Source organism: Nothoprocta perdicaria, unplaced genomic scaffold (assembly GCF_003342845.1).
Source record: "Nothoprocta perdicaria isolate Ctin4 unplaced genomic scaffold, notPer1 scaffold_345, whole genome shotgun sequence".
Classification (NCBI taxonomy): domain Eukaryota; kingdom Metazoa; phylum Chordata; class Aves; order Tinamiformes; family Tinamidae; genus Nothoprocta; species Nothoprocta perdicaria.
This window is the reverse complement of record NW_020455583.1, coordinates 471768-495448: the sequence shown is the minus strand read 5'-3', so window position 1 is coordinate 495448 and position 23681 is coordinate 471768. Positions and strand designations below refer to the sequence as shown.

The following is a 23681-nucleotide window of genomic DNA, read 5'->3' as shown; positions in this document are numbered from 1 at the left end:
AGGGGGCTGTGGGGGGAGCGTTGGGGCTCTCCATAGGGAGAGGGAGGGGGTGTGGGGCTGCCCATGGGGAGAGGGGGCTGTGTGTGGGGGGGTCGAGGGAGGTGTGGACCAAGTGTTGGGGCTCTCCATAAGGAAAGGGGGGTGTGAACAAAGCATTGGGGTTCTCCATAGGAAGAGGGAGATGTGGGGGGAGTGTCGGACCCTCCGTAGAAAGGGGGGGGTATGGGGAGAGTGTTGAGTTCCTCATAGGGAAAGAGAGGTGTGGAGGGAGCGTTGAGGCTTTCCATAGGGAGAGGAGGGTTTGGGAGAGTGTCCGAGTTCTCCATAGGGAGAGGGGTGTGKGGGGGAGATTTTGGGGGTCTCCATAGGGAGAGGGGGACGTGGGCTTCCTCTCGGGGCTCTCCAGGATGCTGCTCCCCCAGTGTGAGCAGAGGGAGGTTCCCCCAGGACCCACCGGCAGTGCCGGATGGACCCGGCCCGTGTCACGTCCCGGCCCGTGGCCGCCCTGGGCAGGCGGGAGCCGCGTCCGTGAGCGGCCTGTGGGAACGCAACCCGATGAAATCCCCTTTTGCCAGGTTTGATGGGCCCAAGAGCCACGGCAGATCCTGTGTCAGGGCAGGAGGGAGGTCCTCTTCTCATCCCCCAAGTCTTGAAAGCAGATACTGAAAAATAATTCCTGCCCTTGTGCAGGAGAAAGGATGGAGAGGATAAATAGTGGCTTCAGATCCTGAATAATTGAATTCCTTGAGTTTGAGGCTTCAGGAGCTGATCTGTAGGAGGAACGGGAGTTCTGCGTTGGGAGTTTTATGCATGTCAGCTAAAAGGCTTTTATGTTTTCAAGGGCCTTGGAAACTCCCAGAGGGAATATGAAAGGCAGGTTGTGCTCTACAGCATCCGCAATCAGCTCCGATACCGCAATAACTTAGGTGAGTGRAAAGCAGCGTAACTTCTGATTGCTGCCCGATTCGCTGTCCAGAAAAATCTTCTCATCAAGAAAAAGCTCAACAAAAATCTCCGTCTTTTAGCAGCTTTTCTAAGAAAGTGGTTTTTAGAGTTTCTGTGCTGAACGATAGAGCTGAATTTCCACTGCAGTTGTTGCTGTTCCACAGCAGTTCCACTGCTGTTTTCTAGTGGTTAAACTGCTCTGTTCAAAGAAGTTAAGACYTGTCAGCTGAGGACCTGACTAGTAAAACAAAGAGTCTCTGGGTGAGATGCAGACAGATGCCCCGACTTGCACGAGTTACCTACTTGTTTGCAGAGCTCCCATTTGCTTTGCATTAACTGCAACATTAGGTAATAGTTCTATTAAAGATAATCTTCCACTATGTTCCTGCACTAGATTTGTCTGAGTGGATCACTCCCTGATAATATGTGAAGTAAACCTGCTCCAAGTGTGATTTTATGTTATGTTATTTTAGCTCTGAGTACTTGTATCATATGTTGAAGTCCCTGACTGTTGGATACCCTGCACCACTCCTTTATTTTTAATTTTCTCTCGGTTGCCATTGTACTATATTCTTTTGCTTCCCTTTTATATTTTTATACACATTTTATAGAACAGCCCAACATTTTTTCCTCCTCTTCTCCTACAGTTAAGCATGTCAAGAAGGATGAGCGCAAATATTATGAGGATCTGCTGAAATACAGTCGAGACCATCTCATGTTATACCCTTACCATTTGTCTGACATCATGGTGAAAGGCCTGAGGATGACTCCGTTTTCCTACTACACGGGCATAATGGAGGTGAGCACAAAACTGCAGCAAGATAAGTTATGTTCCTCTCTTGCAGCGTCCCTGGTGCCTCTGGAGCACTTGCTGGGCAGCACCACGTGACTTGTTTGCTTTGGGCTAGAGCCTGATAACGAGCCTCAGTGAGGAAAGTTTCTGCAGAACAACTTGTACCTGCATTTGTCGATGCCCCCTTAGCCCCTCCAGAGCCAGGGTTTGTCAGGCTGAGCTGGGTGGGAATCACGCTTAGGGCAGACTGTCTCTTTTCTGACCTACTGAGATCTGTGGCTTTTCACTTCAAACTTTTTTTGTACAAGGAATATTATGTTTGATTAATAAAGCAAGTACAGTTTGCATTTTTAGAAAATCCTAYGATCCTTTCCAGATCCTTTCTATGAGAATTAAGGTAGCTGTGTTTTCTGTCAACCTTATTTCATTGGACATCTAACTGTTTTTTTTTTTTTTAACTTATTCTGTCTATAATGATTGCAGACACTAAAATGTAGAGTAGACTAACAACCACTTTGTGTAATCACAATTGGCCATTTCTTGTGCTGTTTTTCCTTTGTGAGGACAGCAGAAAAATTCATCTTTGTTTCTTTCYATCTGCACAGAAAACTTCTGTTTTCTTTCAGTCTGCATTTTTCTTCTTAAATCAATTAACTAATCTTAATATATTTCTGTTTTTATTTCAACTACAAAAAATGGAGATAGGCTCAGCTTTTAAGGTTCCCCTATGTGAACTGGGCCTCCCTCTCTGAAGCAATATCTTTCTTGTTTTAGCTAAGTTTTTCTGTTTTTAACTAAACTTCCTTAATTTCCTTGTTTCTTAAGGATATAATGAACAGTGAAAAAAGCTATGATTCATTACCCAACTTTACTGCTGCTGATTGTGAGTATTATCTGATTGTGCTGCTGCTTTTGATGAGTTGCAGATATGGAGCTTCTGAAAATACATTTATAGGAGGTCTGTTTGCTTAAAGATAAGTGTTTGAATGAAGGTGTAGAGCCATTTAAATAGTACTGTCCAGGAGAACATGCTCTTCATGCAGACACCTGTTGATGCGGTTGCCACAGGGCTGGAATAATATGAGTGTGAATAGATACAATAGAAAACTGTATCCTGCTTTTTTTTTTTTTTTTTTTTTTTTTTCCTCCTCTAATTCTGCTTTTTGTGAGACTGGTGTGGGAATGAGAAGGGAAGTTTAAGGGATGATGCCTGAGATGAGAACAGAAAATCAGCTCTCCAGAAAAATGTAGCTTTTTACATTGAACTGGCTAAAAGAGTGAACTGGTTTGAGTGAGACTCTCCTGAGACTTTTGAAAACAGCCTCAGGAAAGGATAACTTCAGTTAACTTTAATTCCACCCTATCTCAAACTCCCACTGTGAAAACAGCTCAGGAAAAAAACTTTTTTCTTCAGCACYGTGTAGCCCTCTGGGAATCTGGTGTTACTTGGGAGCATGAAGAATGGAAAGTCCTTCCCTTTCCCCCAAAGCACTGAGGTTATTATAGCAKCAGCTTCAGGTTGGTTACAGAGTTACAATTAAGTTAAGCATTTTTGTTGCCATTTTATATTAACTWCAGCTTTCTAATTTGACCTTAGTTTTTAAAACTGAGAGATTGTATGAGCTAAATCCCATTAATAGTTTTCCAGTGTTCTTTCCTAATTCCTCAGTGGCTGAAGACTAGAGATTGTACAATTAAATTGTAAATCATTTTAGCCCAACTAGAAAGTAAGCATCTCTAGTGGCTTATGTGGTGTTTTGTGTTCTGATTTTCAGTTTCCAGAGTTTTAATTTAGTGCATAGAGTTTTGCTGGGAGGATCCTTACCAAAAACCCAGTACAAGCTTAGTTCTGTGAATCTGAAGCAGAGTTATTAGCTGGGAAGGAAAGGAGTTAAATTATTCTATGCCCTGACTTTGGAGAGATGGGATTCCTTTTGTTGCTTTATTTATTGATTTTTAAACCTATACTGAATAAATAACAGGACCTAGAGAACCATGTTTATCTGGAAACGGAATCCATCAGTTAGAACTGTGTTTAGCTCTTTAGCTATCCCTAGATAACAGAGACAAAATAGAAATAAAAGCTTCTCTGTTTTTCAGGCTTGAGACTTCTTGGTATAGGAAGAAATCAGTATATAGATCTAATGAACCAATGTAGGTCTTCAAAAGTAAGTTTGTCTTTAATTTCCCTTGCCCCTGTGACCATGCATGTTGTCTTTGGCAAATGGAGAAGGGAAAAATTTCATGGGTCTCTTTAATTACATGGTACAGCTAACCAAATGTAACACAATTTTATTTGTTTGCTTGTTCTTTTTTTGTCCCTTCTGAACTTAATAAGGAGATTTTTAACTTCCCTCTTTATTTCGATTTATTCAGTTCTACATTTCTTTAAACATGTTTCTGAAAGTATAAGTAAATCTAGGACACCAAAGGGCTGTGCTGTCTTACATCTTTGCAGTAGAAAGTGTAATAAATACTTTTAATTTGGGCTTGCTCCTAGCCTGAGTAGTGTGATTTTAATAAATGAACACATGAAACTGATTTATGTGAGTATTTAAGAGTATTATATGTATATTCTCCCCATTTTATCCCATTTGAGGGAAGGGAGAACAAATTTGTCATTTAGTACAAGTACACACTTGTTCGGAAATGAAGCTAATAATATATGCCTGTTCAGTCTGTGGGTATCATGTATTGCACTAAAAGGTACTTAACCATCAGCTTAAATAAAGGGAAGCAGTGACATCTCTTTGCATGTGTGAAATGCTACTTATTACTATCTCAAATGGACTGTACCACTGCAGAAATTTTTCAGAAGGAAAACTGCCCGTGATCTGTTACCTGTGAAGCCTGTGGAGATTGCTATAGAAGCTTGGTGGGTTGTGCAGTCTGGCTACATCACAGAGGATGACATCAAGGTACTTTAATACCTTTTATATCTTTAATTTTGATTGAAATGGAGGGAAACAGAGAGCCTCTGAAAATAGAGGCTTCCCTTTGTAAGATCTAAATGAAGACTGTATTACAGATTTGTAATTTATGCATTTTTGTGGTAATAGAGATTGAGACTAGTGGAAATTATGTATTGTTCTCATTGGCATATGCTGCCCTCTTCGTTCTTTGTGCTTCTTGGGTTATGTACCATCAGGTAGTGCTGAGGTTATTATGCATCAGGCATAATTGTAACTGATGTGTGTTCTTTTAATTTGTTGGAAACAAATKACAATATGTTAAATTTCATATTTAAGCTCCAGCAACTCTGTTGAATGAATCTTCACTTTCATTTTCACTTTTTGTAATTAAGAATGTTAGAAGGCTTCTTTGATATGTCTTTTTTTTCAATTCTCTTCCTCATGTCTCTTGACTTTTCACTGTTTGCACATGGAACTCTTTTGTGCTAACTTGAAAGGTCACTGAATATTTCATCCCTGTCTACTTCCCTCTCCAAGTTTGTCTGCTGTTGGGAATATCCTGGACACTGATTATTTCTGGACAGAAATTCTGACATCCCATCCACTCAAAATAGTTAACTCGAAACTGAAATAGTTACTCTGAAACTKGATTTGACTTCTTTCTAAAATGGTTCCAGTTCTATAATTGAACACTCAGTTCATAAGTTTTAAAAATCAAGCGTGTTTTAAAAGAACTACCATATGTTTTGCTATGACCTCCCTTGCCAAATGCGTGACGTTTGTTCAGTTAAACACTGTGCCTTGAGCATGCCTAGCTTTGGGTAGGGGCAAGAGTAGAGACCTCAGACTAGCAACAACTCCAGTGAACTCTTTCTCAGTACAGGCATTTTGATTAAGAGCATTGTTACTTCTTATATTGTTATCAATTATGACTAATTTGAAATAGAACTTTTTTTTTAATTGTGTTATTTCAGATGTACAGACTGATTTCTGCAACAAACTAACATGATTTCTTTTACTTAGATTTGTACCATATCRGAGAAATCTGCTATTGATAAGATAATTGATTCAGGCCCTCAGCTTGCTGGTTCACTGGACTTCAATGTAGTTCACAGTAAGTGTATAATCATTGTGGCTTCTCCGTGGATCTTGCTGAGGGAATTTTGAGATTACTGTCTGCAAGCTAGTAGTAAATAGGATGTGGGACATAAGAGGATGTGGGGGAAATATTGAAGAGCTTGTACAGACTGCAGTCTAGGTCTTGCTTAGACCTTTGKCAACTGTTGCTCTGTTACTGCTTAAAATGATTCAAAAAATTGATTCAACAAATTCCTACCATAGAACATGTAAAGATTATGTTGGCGGTAACGGGGAAGGATGTAAGAATAGAAAATGTCAGTGTTGATAATCTAAGACTTTTCCCTTCAAAGAGGAGGTTTTGAAATTTAGTCGTCTTTGAACACCATCCAACATGGGGCTTAAACCTGAGAGGCTGTCTTGTTTCTCAGAGGTCTGCACCTATTGCTAAAAACCTGGGCTCGTGTCTCCTTGTTTCAGTATAACAAGTGATGGATATATGGAGAAAAATACTGCTAAGGCAGCACAAATTCACCAGCGACCTCTCAGAATGTTACTTGTAAATGTTTGGTGTTCTACAAGCAGGCAAATTGAGAACTGACTGGAGGGGTTGTAATTTCACTGTGGTTACAGCTGTGCCATGGGCTAACTGTGTGTGTTGAAGCATCAGGATAAGTCATCTTCAGGAGTTTAATAACATTTCACCTGAGGATATTGATTTAGCTTCCTCTCTGCTATGCTGAATATGATGTAGGTGGACTGAGGTTGGGTAGCATCAAAATAGCTGTTGGAAGTAAATTGAGCCAATTTTACACCCTGTGGTCGAGTTCTGTGCTCCATTATCAGAGTACAGCTGTTACAGAACATTAAGATAGTGACACTAAAATATTTGAAATATTTTTTCGCCCTTAAAACATTTAAGGAGGGATTATCTGCTCAGCAGAGCTAAGCTGAATGATGGGACTATATTGACATTTAAAATCTATCCTGTCTTTACTATGTGCGTGCCTCTGTGTCTGCTGCACCTGGTGCCTTGTGCTCAAGTGTTCCAGAATTTATTTTTGATTAAACACTTTTCATGAAGGATGTGTGAGGGCCATCAGAACTGACATGATTTAGGTTTTACCCTCTCTACAAAGTGTGCATGTTCCACCCTGAGCTAGGGCAGGGTTGAAATGGGGCCAGCATCCTCAGCTGACAAACTTAGTCCAGGGTTAAAAGCTTTCAAACTAATCAAGTTCTCGACAGTGACGATGGCTAAAGCCAGGTTCTCCTTGAGGCAGAGACGTCCTCGTCACTGCCCAAAGCAGCTGCTTCGAGCCCTGGTCATTTTGTCTTGATTTGCTAGTAGTAGATGCTGAGYTCCAGAGATGTTGTACCAGATGGCAAGTAAAGAGCTGTGGTTTAGCTTGGCCTATGGTTAATATTCAMTGCTGTATATTGATCCATGCATTACAAAGTAACATACCGATGTGGAAGCTGTTAAGTTGTTTTTATAAGTTCTGCATTGACTGGTGGGGAAGTTGATTTATATCATTGGTACTCTAAATGTTTTTTTTTTTCTTTGTAAAATAATGTGCTTCTATTTGTAAAGGCTTGTATAACAAAGGATTTATTTACCTTGATGTTCCAATATCTGACGACAGCTGTATAGCAGGTAAGTAAATAATTTAATGTATAATACTTGTCTTTTCTTAGATCAATCTAATTTATCCTATAATTGTCTTTCCTGGAAGCTGCTTGTCTTTGCACATGAGTTTGCTTAAACAAAWTACTGAACTATGAGAATTTATCCCAATTAAATGTTTTTCAAGTGTATTAAAGCATTGTCTTTATGATATTTAGAGCTTATTTCCATATCAATATGAATTCTCATTTTTTGGATATTTTATATGCATAATTACATAATTACATACTCTTAAGGACTTAGGACTTGATTTAATAAGTAGCCTCCCATATGCCTGTAACGAAAAGGAAGAATAGAATAAAGAAATACAGTTGGCTTGTCAAAAGGGCATGAGTTTTGACTCCTATTTTCTAGAAAGGTACTTTTTTAATCGTTATCAGTTCCATCCTTCGTGGTCTTGTCACCTGAAAGTGTGCTAGATACACATGAACTATCACAGCACATGGCTGCCCTTCAGGCAACTCATTATGTTCTACCAGATCTCAGGGGCTTCTGAATTCAGCGTAATCTGCAAAGACCTGCAGGATTTGGAACCTTTTCTATGCAGAAATACCTGTTRCTGCTGCAGCAGAGATCAGTAAAGCAAAAGGGCTCCAAAGACTAGAGCTCCTGCTTAGAAGGTAGCTCTGGGATTCTCAGCTGAGGGATTTTTCTTCTCGTTTTCAGTCAGAAGCAAGATTTACTCTCCACTCATGTTGCAGAGCTGGTGATTTTTCTATAAATCTTTGAGCCAGATAACTGGGAATTACCGGTAGTGGATAAACTGGAGTCTACAAGACTGTGATGCAAGACAGTGGTTTTAGTTTTTGTAGGAAAGAAAATATTGACAGCCATTATTTCTCTAAATATGATAGCAGGATTTTAAATATAGATTCTATATAAACTACCTTTAGATTTTTGTGACACTCTGGGAAGACCTCAAAATTGCAGGCATCGTGAAAACTAAACAAGTGTAATTTTTTTAAATCAACTTAAGAATAGAAAAATAAAAGTTGACCAAATAGTAATCTTGTAAATAATTCTTTTCAGTGCCACCACTGGAAGGTTTTGTGATGAACAGAGTGCAAGGTGATTACTTTGAAACTCTCCTCTACAAGATATTTGTTTCCATAGATGAGCACACTAATGTGGCAGAGGTGAGTAAACACTTAGCTTATGTCAGGGAGGCAGCAAAACCTGAGAGGCCTCAAAGTGAACTGGGGAAATGCTGATGGAAGAGAAACGGAGAAATAGCAGCTGACTTCGAGCCTGTCTCCTTAATCTTGGATGTAGTTTACCATTCTACAAGCCAAATGCACGCCAAATATGTAATCAGGGAAGCAGCTCCATCAGTTGGCTGTTTTACTCCACTTAAAATTGGAATAGAATCTAGTTTTTCCCTGGCCTAAGCAGATTGGTTCTGTTTTGCTAATATGCAAGTAATATATAAAAAAAAAAAAAAATTAAAAAGGAATTTTTCTCTATGGTAGGAAACGTGCAGGGAGTTGGCTGAAAGTAGGAAAAATATTTTTTACACGAGTATTTATAACTTTAATGAGAAATATTTTTTATAGGGTCTGATTCTTTAAACTGTGTAAGTTGGTTTCTAAAAAAATAACTGTTAAACACAGCTGGGATTTATTTTCATCTTTGCATGTCTGTGGATATAAATGATTACTCCAGAAATTGCACAGCTTTGTGTTTCTTCAGAAATTGCACAACCTTGTATTTCTTTTGCATGCTTTGAGATGGAATAGTTACAAGATGTCATCTTTTTTTTTTTCTCTTACTTTTGATGAAGGCAAAATTGCCCCTCCTACTACAGGTTGTGTTTAAAAATACCACTCCTTTCCCCTGAGCTCCTTAAAAACCCATGAGCKATGTGGTAGTTTTTCCTGGATTGTTGACTCTCTGTTTTTCCTTTTTAGCTTGCGAATGTTCTAGAGATTGACTTATCTTTAGTAAAGGTATGTACGAATATATGTATATATGTGTAATACAGGTGATGATAAAAGCCCARTCCTGTAAACTGACTTTGTAGATGAGGGTGTGTTTTTTTTATATGTAGTTACTTAATCTATTTCTGTGTGTTTCTTCAGAATGCTGTGTCCATGTATTGTCGATTAGGCTTTGCACATAAAAAAGGCCAGGTAATAAACCTGGATAATCTTCATCCATCCTGGAAGAACGTTCCTTCAGTAAAYAGACTGAAGTAAGTATCTCCGTTCTTTCCCAAAGCTCCTTTTTGATTAAAGGAAAAGTAGAACTTAAATAGAAGTATAGACCTATTGGTTGCTTTCTTTTGAATTCTGCAGTAAGTAATCTAATTTGTTTTTTWAATATACATAATTTAGCTTTCTAATAATGCAGTATTCCTCTCATTATGTTTATGTCTGTAATCAGAGGATAAGGAGGGGTGAATTRCCTTGCAAGTTCCATGTACTTGCTGTTACTTACAACTGCTGTTGGCTTTCTGACCTTTAAATATGCAGCAGTTCCTCCCTCTTGAGGTGGGCAAATGTGAATATCTATATATAAAAATATAAGCATGCACGTACACAAATATATACACAAATGTGTGTRTATATGTATAAAGTCCTGGGAACATGATGTTAATCCTAGTCAGCATCTGGCTCTCAAGTAATACAACCTATCTGTGCAGCTCAAGAATTGTAAGTCCCTTTGTTCTGTCCAATTTTTATTGGACTGTTTACTGGACTTAATTGGACTCTTGGGCCAAAGTGAATTACATTTTCCATTGGATTTTTCTTGAAAGATGATGGCTTGATCTTCAGATTTCTTGTTCAAAATTCAGTATTTGGGAAATTTGGAACAATGTTTTCTGCTATARCTAAGGCAGGGGTTTCAAGCTGGACTAGTCTGGGGCTTAGCAGTATGGAAAGAGCTGTATCAGGCTTGCCTGTGCATGGAGTGCTAGCCCTGGAAGGCAGAGCTGCTTCTCTAGTGCCACAGTGACCAACAGGTGTGGATTTTAATTCACRTTAATAGGAGTACTTTGGATCCTCAAAAGATGCTGCTTTCATGGGACAGTGGGGAAAACAGAAGTCCTGTACAGGAAGCTGGATCATCAGCCACAGATACAGATACCAACAGTCAAGATGATCCAGGTTAGCACTAACRCTAAACTTAATACATTAGGAGGATCAGTTATTTATAGGGGGCCGTAAGCTGTAAAGGGATATACAAATAGATGAAGCCCTTTTTGAACCTTTTTTTTTGCATGATATAAAGTGGGGCAGGTGGTATCTGTTCTTTGGTTTAAAATTCAGCCTCATTTTCAGAAAGAAGCTATTTAGTTAGTCTGTATTAAGACTATTAATGAACAGAATGTTATCAACTTCAAAATTAAAATTTGAATTAGTCGATACTTCACTAATAACAAAGCAATTCTCTTGGAATAACAAACAAGGAAATTCTGTTGTAATCTATGACATCATCTAAGGATTTTTAGGTTTTGACTTTTAATAATTTTAGGACTTATTTTTTTTATTTAAATAAAGAAAATTTATATGTTGTTGTTGTTCCTTGTTAGCTGACACAGCCAGCGTGAGCAGCCTGAGCYTGTCGAGTGGACACCCGAAGCGTATTGCCTTCCTCTTCGATTCCACTCTCACTGCCTTTCTAATGATGGGAAATCTTTCACCAGTATGTCAAAATTGTTCATCTCTTTGGCTCAGAACAGATATATAGAAGGTCTAAAATACTTTGACTTCAGTATAATGCAGCTTTGTTCATTTTAGAAACACTTATATTGTTTAGTGAATAAGGAATGCTTTTGCTTAATAAAAACTTTTGCTTGCCCATTTTTTCCCTTCTCAGAGAATTAAGTCAGCTTTGTTGTTTCAGAACCTGAAAAGTCATGCAGTCACCATGTTTGAAGTTGGGAAACTCTCGGATGAGTCTCTCGACAGCTTCTTGGTGGAGCTGGAAAAGGTAATCCCTTACATGCCTGGCCAAATACATTTTCAGAACTTGCCTGTACAGGGTGAGGAAAAAACAGGCCTGCTATTTTCCTTTTGTAGGACTGCTTTAGGAGCCCCTTTGAGCAATGCAGCAGTAGGAATGCAAACCTGACCACTGAATCCAAGTAGTCCAGTTAAAATTTTGTTATTTCTCACATTTATGCCTGCAGTGCCTTTCAGGAAGGCACATGCATGTGCATGAGTGTGAAGTATCTGGTGACCAAAGTGAGTGCAAGAACTGCATTTCTCCAAGTGTGTCTGTGTATGCCTGCCTGCATTAGGGCTTGTTAAATGGAAATCACTTCCTTTTTGGTGAGATGTTGCTATTACTGAAGAAGTGTGGCCATTTTTTTGTAGGAAAAAAATGACCAACTATTTGCTGGAATGTTGAACCTATCATCTTTTTTTAAAGATAATTCTGCTGTTCTTAAACTACGTAGTAGAGCTTATGTTGATTACAGTATCCTTCTTTTTTACTAGACATGATGACCAAATGTTTAAAGCTTTTTTTTTTTTTTTTTTTTTTTTTTTAACCTAAAGACTCGAGTGATTTTTCTAACTTTTGGATGCTGCCTTTGCCTACTTTTGTCTATTTGACTTAGCCTTGGCTAAGAATCACTGCTCACTTAATAGTCGCTGTAAGTCAACCCTGCCCATAAGCTGCAGAGTTGTCAGGCAATTACAGGCCTTTAAAATGCTGATTTGTTAGTTTTCCCACGTGTGTAATTGGTGCTTCTAAACAGCATGTCACTTGTAAGTGTTTATTTGCTTGTCTAGGTTCAAAGCACAGGTGAAGGGGAAGCACAGAGGTACTTTGATCACGCACTGACGCTGAGGAACACGATACTGTTTCTGCGGCATAATAAAGACCTAGGGGCACAAGCTGTGCAGCCTGATCAGCCACATAACGGTACTGTGAGCACTTTCTCATCAGAAAATCCTTGTAAACGTGTCTGCTTGCCTGCCATGGAGTCTTAACTTTCTGATCAAGCTGGCATTTCAGAAAGCAATCAGTACTTTACTCAATTAAAAAAAATGTTACGTTTCATCATCCTTTTAGCCTGCAGAGCTTTGTTTCTGTGTTGAATGACAGTTCTGGTCACATAAGTGTGGACTTATGTCTGGAGCAACAGATTAAAGCTGCTAAAGGCAAGACAAGCTGAGCTTGAGGAAGGGTTTCTTTTCAAATTGTCCAACTCCAAAGACTGGTAAAGGAGTTGTTACTTATTAAGGCAAAGTTGTTTCTTTGGAGAGACTTTTTTTCAAGTCACAAAAGGGAGTATGTTTTGTAGTACAAGTAGATGCTTTTTGGGTCTTGCCTATCTGTTTCTATCAATATATTTGTGTGTTTTTTTCCTGGGATCAGTCAGTGAGAAGCAAGTGGTAGTTCTGTGCCAGAAGAGCCCATATGACTGCTATTGCTAAAACTGAAGTGAATTTTAATAAATTTGTAAATGTAAAAGTTAATTGTGGGGAATATTGCATTCATGGCTCAGCAGGGGGAGAATGGAAAATCTTAAGTAATATTTTGGGTTGTTTGGTTCCTCTCAGCTGATGATTTATGCATCTTGCCTTCTTAACTTAGGGTTTCCTTTGGATCTCTTACGATGTGAGAGCTTGCTCGGCTTGGATCCAGCTACCTGCAGTCGAGTTCTCAACAAAAATTACACCCTGCTGGTGTCCATGGCACCACTCACCAACGAAATTCGACCCATCAGCAGCTGCACACCCCAGGTGAAAAAATACTGGGAAAAATCCTAGGATCTAGTACTACCATACCTTCTTAGTAGCTTTGTTTTAGAGAAGTCTGAGATGTCCCTTTTAAGAGCATCTAGAAGCGTGTAGCAGAGTATTGAAATTGATCTGAAAAGCAGGTGTGAAGTGAATTAAATGAGAATACTACTTATGTTTGGTTTTATTTAATCTATTAACAATATATAAGCTCAAGTAGGATCTATGACAGGTTCTGTACTTGAATTCATAGCCTTAGCACTGCCCTACCATCATCTTTTTTAGATAGTCTTCCTATACTGGACAAAGTACCTAGGATATCATTTTTACTTAGAAGAGTAATTTAATATGGTTAAACCTTGTACTATAGAACTGGATTTATATATATATATATATATATATTTAAATGGTTGATTCCTAAATTACATCTGTACATTTAAAAGTTGCAATTTCAGGCTCTTTCCAATTTCTCGGATAATCTCTCTTCAGCACATTGGACCTGCAATCCCAGAAGTCAGCTCAGTTTGGTTCAAACTGTACATTTACCATATAACTGGACAAGGACCACCTTCTCTCTTGCTCTCTAAAGGAACCCGTCTTCGAAAACTCCCAGAAATTTTTCAGGTACTGTATTCATTATTTTTTTTTCTTCCCTGCCCTTTCCAGATGTTTCAGATGTATATTGTACACTAAAGCATTTGGTGATAGCAGTGGAAGTCAGAGGTATAAGGTACTGTAGATGGTACAGTAACTTACTGCCTTTCTTAGAAGCAAAGGTCTTAGGTCTTCCTAGCCCAGCAGCCTGTCTCTAGCAGTGGCTGTAAGTAAGTGCCTAGGAAGAAGAAGTTCAATATATAGTATTTTAGCCTCAAGACTTTCCAGCCTTGCCGTTTTTCTGATCAGAGCACTCCCTGAGTTCTCTGACTGAGAGAGGGTATGATCAACATGTGTAAGTACATGAAGGGGGAATGGAGGGAGGAAGGGGCCAAACTCTTCTCAGTGGTGGCCAGTGACAGGACAAGGGGCAATGGGTGTAAGTTGCAACACAGGCAGTTCCATCTCCACATGAAGAAGAACTTCCCTGTGAGGGTGACAGAGCCTTGGAACAGGCTGCCCAGGGAGGTTGTGGAGTCTCCTTCTCTGGAGATCTTCCAAACCCCCTGGCTGCCCCTGTGCCCCGTGCTCTGGGTGTCCCTGCTGGAGCAGGGGKTTGGACTGGATGTTCTCTAGAGGTCCCTTCCAACCTCAGCCATTCTGTGATCCTGTGATTSCCTGAACTGCATATCACTCAATATGCCTAGAGGCTGTCACTGGTATTTCTGCTGATGCAGTGTTCACTTGCCAGCCTCCTTTCTCCCACTCTTGAATTCATCTTAACTTTACCACATCCCTGGCCTTTGGCAAGGACTTCCACGAGACTGGGTAGATTTGCCATTGGCTTTGATATGAAAGGTTGCAAAGTTCTCAGCAGAGACAGCAGGCTGTGAGTCTCCTTGACTGTGACAGTTCATCCCTTTGTTCTGAGCAGATGCTTGAAAAGCTGAACAGCTGAGTGGCGTGGAGACCTTCAGAGAAGGATGTGTGTTCTTAGATGTGCCCACGTCTCAATCTCTTAGGACTAGAGGAAATGGCTTCAAACTGAAGCATCGGAAGTTCCACAAGAACTTAAGGAAGCATTTCTTCACTGTGAGAGTGACAAAGCACTGGAACAGGCTGCCCAGAGAGGTTGTGGAGTCTCCTTCTTTGGAGATCTTTAAAACCCGCTTGGATGCAGCCCTGTGCCACGTGCTCTAGGTGACCCTGCGTGAGCAGGGGGGTTGGACTCGATSACCTCTGAGGTCCCTTCCAACCTTCGGCATTCTATGATTCTATGATAACCATCTCTGGCTCTTGGATTTGTGGATGTGTTTCTCAAATCTCTATATCTGTTTCTGTTTCTTCCCTTACCCTCCAGGGCCTTTCTGATTTAAAAAAAAGGTTGATACTTCCTATTTCTAAGACATATTTTCAAATAACACTTAAATGAATCTAGGCCTCTAGAGCAGAAAGCACTTTGTAAAACCATTGAAGAACAACTTGATTGAAACTTAAGAGTTACCAGAAGGAGCTTAAGCTGCTGGTAAATGTATGGCCTGTGGCCTTTGATTAATAAAAAGTGTTCAATATGGTAAAGAAAGCTTCCTTACTGAGCTGAATTTTCAGTGTGTTGATGAATCAATCAGTTCATGATCCCTCATTCTGTATTATCGTGAATTTACTGGAGACTTTTTTTATTCTGTGTACAGACAGGAATGTCCATGTTTCACTTTTAAGAATGCTTACAGAGAGACAAAGTAATTCAACCTYGAAAACTAAAAAGCTGAAATTGCATCCTTTAGTGTTTTTTTCTCCCTGTCCCTCCCTCTCAGAGAGGTATTTTGGGAGGAGATAAGTCTTTTCTCTCTTTTTGCCAGTGTTAATTTTATCTAGTATATATTTTGCTTTCCCATTTGTGTGGGATTATTTTCTCCTGTTTGCTGGGAAGCAGCAGCGATGGGCACATACTTCTGCAGGGACTGGGGACAGACACCTCCTGTTCAAACTMGCATCTTAACTTGGAGGTTGGCAAACTCTGTCCTTACCAGGAGCATGACCRTGAATGCTGCTTGGTACAAAGTGAAATACTGCAAAATTGTAATTACCCRTGGCAACTTTCTGATTGTAACAATATGCTATTAGCCTAACTATAGCATTTTGCTTTATATGCCTGGATAATCTGCTACTAGTGTAAATAGTCTTCATTTCTGTCTTCTAGGGTTATGATCGTTTACTGATAACATCTTGGGGTCACGACCCAGGAGTGGTTCCTACATCAAATGTGCTCACAATGTTGAATGATGCTTTAACACATTCTGCTGTTCTGATTCAGGTACTGTGCTCTGTCTAAATGATAAACGTGTAATTTTGAATAAAGCTAGGGTTCCCCAGCTAGGGTATTAAGGGTRATGGAGAGCTGCATTTCTTTGTCAAAACCTGCAAAATGTGTTTAGCTTCTGCAGCTAGTGCTGCTCTGGTTAAAATGGTGGTAAAGAGTGTTTTTTGTAAATGAATGAGAATATCCGATAAATGGATGCAAAACAACATGATCAGTAAGCTTGAATGAAAGGCCAGTTACTGATAAGCAAGATAATTCTTAAAATTTTACATACACATACAGACAAACATATACACATATCCTTTTATATATATAAATGTGCATGTAAAACTATATACATCTAAAACTTGTGCAGTAGGTGTTTAGGACTACAGCACAACTTGGTGTTGGGGTGATACTGATGGTAGCAGCTCTTTGCTAATATGTGTTTTACTTTGCCAAAGACTTATGTTATGTAAGAAATGCACTTTTTCTGAGAGCTTAATATTCAGCTCTTACAGTACAACACAGTTCAAGTAAGTCATGACTGTGAAAAGCAGAACATGCTCTATGTCAGAAACCTYGGAAGCAGGGAGGGTTTTTCCCTGGTTGTAAATAGGAGAACTAAATTGCTTTTCCTATTTTGTCAATCCAAGTGAACTCTCAGAGAATTAATCGTTCAAGTAAATAGATGCTTAGTATTAGAACAAATGTAAAATTGCACAGTGAAGGCCCACTTGTAACAGCCTTGATTGCTCAGAAATCTTCCATGCTTAGGGGTGTAAATTCCATTATTTTGCTCTTTTGAAATTCACAGTGATAATGAGCTTTGTTGAAACTCATATTGGTAGAAAAAAAGGTGTTGTCTTTACTGCAGYTAAGCTTCATTGCATTTACTGTCATTGATTTAGTGGGGAGAGTAGGATATTTACATAGTATTATAGTTCCTGGGTKAGCTGAAATAAAATTAAGCTTGAATTATAGTCTGCCTTAAAAGGAAGCACAAGTAGAAAAAAGCTAAGCTGATGGTTATATATCTTTGTTGTTTATTTACATTTCTTGRTATTCAGGGACATGGCATGCATGGAATGGGGGAAACCGTGCACATACCTTTTCCATTTGATGAAGCTGAGCAGCAGGGAGGTAACTGTCTTTCTTGAATGTTTCTTGACTCTTTACACCGTAGTATTTACTTTTTTTTTTGATGTTACCTTATAGACGATTGCAATAATTCCTTGACTACCATTTTTTTCTCATAATTACAGTTTAAGTTGGATGCGTAAATGAAATAATGTTTAAATTGTTGCCAAGTCTCCTCTAAATTTAGACAGATACRGTCTCCTGCTTTCTACATTCTCTGTCCTAATAAGAGTGTGATTTCTGGCTCTTCTCTCCAGCACAGAGGCAAAAAAGTAGCTCCCTGAAGCATCTTTCTTTATCCCTACTTAGTAAATGTATAAGTCTACTGTATATCCTCACTAAGGTTTACTTCTTTTCAGTCTTAACTAGAAAACAGATGAGAAGAAAACCTGAATTGCTGTTCCAGGGGTTTCTCCTCACCAGGAAGAGCTGTTCTAGCAAGATCTCCTGATTTCCAGGGAGATCCTTTTTCCAAGGTCTCTGTCTAGCTCTGCACAGAGCCACTCTGGCAGTGGAAGAACTGGACATCAGTGGGTTCTAGCTGAACTTTGCCATATCTGCTGAATAAATGTGTATGTATGTGAGAGATTGAGAAATACCATCTTTGTACTTTTTTTTTCCTCTTCCACAATTTTATTGTAATATAAGGTATTAATTGGAGTTTGATGTGCGGAGGCAGTGCTCGCTTGTGCTGTCCAGACTCCCCAGTGTGATCACTAACATGGAACATTACAAGAGATCATCAAGACATCAAGATAATAAGAAATTTCACCTTGCTTGGAAGTGAATTATGTGRCTGTAGAGGAGGCTTCTTGTAAGATAAAATATTTGTTTTCTTTCTACTAGACTTCTCTCGTGTGAACATGGGCATTCATACAGCTTTGAGAATACTGCGAAAAAAGGTAGATTTGCAGCATTTTTGTGGCTATGTCACTATGTTGAACCCTACAAGTCGGCAGGCTAACAGAAAGCTGAGTGATTCTTCTGATGGAAGAGGTAGTTATCAGTGTTTTTCATCCGTGTGTCTTTTTATTTTTTTAATTCACATGCAATCACTTCAGCAAAGTTAAATGAAGGATTTCAGTTCTTTGATTTACAAGTCCAGAAAATCTTTTATCATATCTAGAAGCCTATCTTAGCTGTAAATCTCTTAGCAATAGATTTGCTAAATTATCCCATGCGAGTAGTTTAAAAACAGCAGAGTAACCAAAAATTACTGAACTAGRACATTCAAAGGAAGAAAAAATAATCATTTTAAAGCATTAAATGTAAATTGTGTCATTTTTATATACCAGAACATTTTTCATGATTGTGAGGATTTCAAAGCTGTTTCTTAGTCTTAAAAATAATAAAGGTCCTGTGTTTCTCCATACCCTTTTCTTAAGCTTTATGATTTGCACCAAATTAGTAAAGGTCCTTACATCACACAGTAACTAACCCTATAACAGTTAAATATTTACAGAGAATTTTGTAACTTCTAGGAGAGACTGAACTCGCATCAGGCTCTGATGTAAATGGGAGCACAGAATCATTTGAGATGGTAATAGAAGACACTTCAATGGATTCTGCAGTCAAGCAAAGCCCTGAAGGTAAAAACTTTACAAAAGGCTTTTTAGTCCACTCAGAATACTTGTCTGAACACATTAGGCTGCTTGATAGTATCTGGAATAGGGCTGCAATGTGTTCTTTCTTTCTTACTTAAAGTTCACATTCCCTTAAAACTTTCCATTAAAACAGGCTCCTAATCTGAGGGAACCAGTGCTGGGATCAATATTCCTGGTTTGTCTTGAACGTTGTCTCTTTTTTTCATCCTGTAGCACCCACAACAGAACTGGAATGGGTTCCCCTGGAATTATGCTTTGGCATTCCGCTCTTCAGCGCGGAGCTGAATCAGAAAGTCTGCAGAAAAATTGCCACTCATGGATTGTGTAGAAAAGAAAGGTGAGCATTGGTGCAGGCTTACCAGGTTGTTTCTGTTTCATCCAGAGCTTCTGCCAAAATTGACTCCTACAACTCCATAAGACCAGAACTAAGCTAAGTTTCATGGAGTAAAGAAATTCTAGTCTGGTGGTGGGTAGTGTCACTTTCAGGCTCAAAGATACCAGATATAATGTAAAGATTAGTCTCTAAGGTGAAAAATGAATTATTTATGGTAAGCTGTTGATAGACAGCTCAGAGCAGCACTTTTGGGCTACCTTCCTGCTCATTTCCCTCTACTGGCTTAGAACAGATTCTTCCTTTCCTCTCCCCTCAATCAAAATAATCCTTGTAAAACCTTGATGTAGATATATGTAGTTATTGTGGATTTTTTTTTCTTTTAGTAACTTATTTGCTAAGTTTTGTACTGGCTTATGGTCAAGGTATCTTCAGTTTTTCACTATAACTTACCTTGAAAGATGAGTGTTTTATAAGAATGAGAATCCATTGATTTACTTCCTCCCCCCCCAAAAAAAATCTTACCAGTTGTTCATGTTGTTATTAGTATTGGGAGGGTTTGTCTGTGATATTAGGTAGCACAAGTTATTTTAAAGTTATTTTCCTGGATACTTTTTTCCCACAGTAAGGTTTAGGTACCTAAGAAGATTGGGTATTGATAGTGTGTGCTTTTTATCTGCTTTATTTATACCTGCCTTCTCTCTCCTGTTTCTGACAGCCTTCAAAAACTCTTACATTCCAGTAGAAAGCTGTCTCTACAGGTCCTTAATTTTGTTCATTCATTCCAGGTAAGGATGAAGAGTCAAGCTGTAAATCATTCTGCAGGGTCTACTATTGCCATTTTGCCCTACTCTTTGCTATTCTTTACTGTGGTTTGGTTTATCTGTGGTAGTTTTGTTTGTTTGTTTTCTTTAACTATATTAAGAAGGTTATCAAATTTTACTGGTAACAAAATGAGAGTATTTCCTTACCTTCTTTCTTGTGTTATTTAATCTTTGTCTCTCAACTTTTGTGTTGGGTTGTGGTTTGTGATTCATGGTGGTTTCGTATGGTGTGTGGTGTTTTTTTTTTTTTTTTTTTTTTTATGAATATGCACAACAAAATCTCATTTAACTGCATTAACACAAATTTGATCCCATTCTACTTTGGCATTTGTCTTCAGATTCTCTAACACTTTGGGATGAAGGAGTGCTAATAAGTAAAGCTACTTACCCTGTTTGGAGGATTTTTAAGAGTATGGATAGAGAAGAGGAGCCTTGGCATTTCTATTTGGTTTCTGTGCAAGCCTGTAGCTGCTACAGTGTAGCATGGCACTGTGTGCTAGCAACTGTGTCCACATGCAAAGTGGACTAAAGGAAAGCTATTTAGTTGCTTTTACTTTGTGATACTTTGGGTCATTTTGTAAAATTTTGGGTCGTTTTGTCAAAATGATACTAGAAATTTTCAAATGCAAGARCTGGTTGCTTTAACTGTATGAGGACAGCCTGAAAGAAGAGACCCTCAAGGACAAGAGCAAGACTATATGYTAGTCCTTTGTGGAGGGCAGTCAAAGGCAAATCCAAAAACTTCTTTCTTGCAGAGTAGACTCTTAAAGAATTTTAAAGGGTCTGGCATTGATGAAGAAAGATTTAGTTTTCTTAAATATGATTGCAGTCTGCTGAGTAGCTTTATTGCATAAATTAACAGACTCTTGGTTGTAGCTCCACTTCACAAAGAGCTAGACTGTGGTGTAGGGAAATCACTACATACTTTGGGATATTGGGGGTGTATTTTTAATTTCCTTAATTTTAAAGCCTCAAATTTTCCTGGAGATTTCTTTGAACCTGAATGGAACAATTGAGATGTAGAGGAGGCAATTCTATGTCTACTTCTTGTGTTCCTTTTATTCTACTCAGAGGGGCCTCTGTAATGATTTGATGTTCTTTGGCATAAGTTAACACTTTAGAAACACTAAATAATATATCTGCACTTGAGCCCATCATATTATAGCTCTTACATCTTTCTTTGTTTCTGTCTTTGTTTTTAAAGCATTTATTTCCTTTTGTCCTTAGGAAGGCATTTCATCGCTGGATCAGTTTCCTGATCCCAGTTCTTCGAGTTCACTTTTGCAGCCGACTTCGGCGGACTCGGGTGTTCCCCTTCCTGCAAAGAATCTCATGTTCAAAGAAGGTGTCTTATCCGAATGGAACGGCCGGTCCCTTCCTCAGTTTTTATTTCGAGCACAGCTAACGAGCGGGTCAAATAAATAGGGATTCCTGTGCGTTGATCACTAAATGCCTTTCTTCAGTTAATTTATAGTGCCAACCACTAAGAAGTGTACTGCTGCTGCAGCATAATCCATGTGAAAGTAGTGTTACAAAAATGTCTTGTGTTGCAGTATTGGGGAAATGCTAAACTGTCTAGAACATGTGACTCATTACTGCATATCTTGCTGCAACAGAGAGCTTTTTAGCTGTCAGCACTGTATTTTTATCTCGAGACAATCTTTGTTTTATAACGAAACACGCCCTTTCTAGGCTTTCGGATTGTTAACTTTCTATGCTGTCACCACAAAATTGCAATAGTAGTTTTCTATGTTCGTTATTCAGACATAAATTCTGTTTAGTTTTATACTGTATTACTGAAAATCTTTCTGTACAAAGGAAAGAGATTTGGCTCTTCCGCTGAAAGCTCAGTGATACCAACTATTTAAAAAAATGTATCATGATGATATGGGGCATTAAGAATCGTTGAATTATGTAGTTCAGCTTAACACTGAGGCCTTGACAAGTCAGCACAATAGGAAGGGATTTGTTCCTTCTAGAAGGCYGAGTTGATGCAGACTCGATGACCTGCTGGTGGCTTCAGGCCCCTCTGGGAAGAGTGGAGCTGTTTCATCCTTGGCATAACTGAATGGAGGTCTGGAATTATGGAAAGCTGAACTGATGGRCTCTGTTCATGAGGCTCTGTACGATAATGGGTTTGTATCACTCTTGGTATGAAACGAGGACTTTGGGAGACCCAAGCACAATGGGAGTAGCCCTTGTTATTTGAAGTTGTTGATGATTGCTGTGAAAAATGCTTCATGTCATAAATTGACTTTAAGGTACATAAATAGATCTGTTCGTGTTGATTAATGTTTGACTGAAAGAGCAGAGCTCTTGATTTTCCTATGAAAGTCATTAGTGAAGGAACGTAACAGTAGGGGATCTGTAGGCAAAGGCTTCTCTGAATCTGTTTTTTCCTGGAACCATTAGCTGTTCATGATAACAACCATTAAAGCTGAGGCATTTCACCTAAAACCATGTAGAGACTGTACTTGTAGGGGACTGATTTTGTGCAGTATAACTTCATTTTGCTCATAATTTGTTGCTCACGTTAAAAAAAAAAAATCTGTTCCATTTAACATACTAGGAGAACAAGAGATGTCGAATATGAAGAGTTTTCACACAGGTTTCTAAAATACTCTGCCAGCTCTCTCCTTTTCTGGAACCTCCATTGTTTTATATAGTCATAATTAAAAATAAGACTTAACCGTCTTGTCATTTGTAGTCTCCGTTACCCAATGGACTAAGAGATAGTGGCACAGATTATGCAGGGAAATAGCCAGGAGGAGAATGGCAGCATTTGGGTTTGGATCCTGTTCTGTTTGGCTGGAAGAATAAACATGATGTAAGCTCAAAAAGCAAAAATCTACCATAATAACAAAAATGTACCACAATAGCAAAATACAGCGACTCCACTTAGAACCGTGAAAATTCCATTCTTCTTCTCTCTCTTGTTTTATAAACATTCCTAAAGTGCAAGTGAGGGACTTGCACCCAGAGTAACTGGAAGTCAGTTGTGCTTCAGTTCACTCAGTGCTGCTCTTGCATCTGTTTCCTTTTTATGTATTTTACCAACAGCAGCTTACTTAGTATTCTACATAAAGAGCTGGATTATATGAAGCTAGTTATTTACACTATGGTGACTTTTGTACAGGTAGTGTGAACTCCGTGTGTTTTTTAGTTATTGATTGTCTTATTTCCTTCAAAGGAAACTAAAAAAGAAATAAGTGTTTAGGGGAAGTGGCACAAAAAAGCAGATTTACCATAAAAATTATTGTATGGAGTTTCAGTGTCAGGAACTAAAGGTAGATGATGATTTACACTAGATGGAGGTTTACACTTTCAGTACTGTGGACGTTACTTAAAATACTACAGCCAGCTGTAATAGGTGAGTTAGTCTGGCAAAATCCATTAGATGCTGCCATGCACACTGTCTGTATGGAATATATACAGTGGTGATAGCTCAAGTTAAATTTGTTGTATGGAAGTTGGGGAATGGATAAAGAAATTTTTGTTCTCACTGTATATCCTTCCCTCTTATTGGCTGAGACTTTGTTATTAGGTTATTTAATGTTCTTAAAACTAGTCTGCTCTTCAGAATTGTTTAATACCCATAAATCTTACAGTTGATGGGAGAATTGCAGATAGGTCACAGKTTTTTTTAGAACTCAAGCCACACTTTATGGGTGCTTCAGTGAATAAGTTTAGGAGCTTAAATGTTTGAGTCTGCATGTCTGAAGTTTCCTGAATAGAGTGCAACCAAAGAAGTCCATAAAACACCTGAAAACTCAACTGCAGCT

General features: G+C 38.8%; 1 protein-coding gene across 1 annotated transcript; it reads left to right on the top strand.

Moving 5' to 3' along the window:
- The first annotated feature begins 555 nt into the window (after positions 1 to 555).
- Positions 556 to 23442, top strand: FAM91A1 (family with sequence similarity 91 member A1). Its single transcript, XM_026043997.1, is given in 25 exon segments — positions 556 to 609; positions 842 to 926; positions 1593 to 1744; positions 2564 to 2621; positions 3839 to 3906; positions 4543 to 4656; positions 5674 to 5764; positions 7322 to 7384; positions 8444 to 8550; positions 9322 to 9360; positions 9493 to 9605; positions 10403 to 10521; positions 10947 to 11059; positions 11261 to 11347; positions 12154 to 12286; positions 12962 to 13110; positions 13597 to 13731; positions 15902 to 16015; positions 17071 to 17143; positions 17987 to 18136; positions 18622 to 18729; positions 18958 to 19081; positions 19794 to 19863; positions 21127 to 21268; positions 21271 to 23442. Coding segments are annotated over 25 exon segments (2511 nt in total). The 3' UTR covers positions 21321 to 23442.
- Positions 23443 to 23681: the final 239 nt, after the last annotated feature.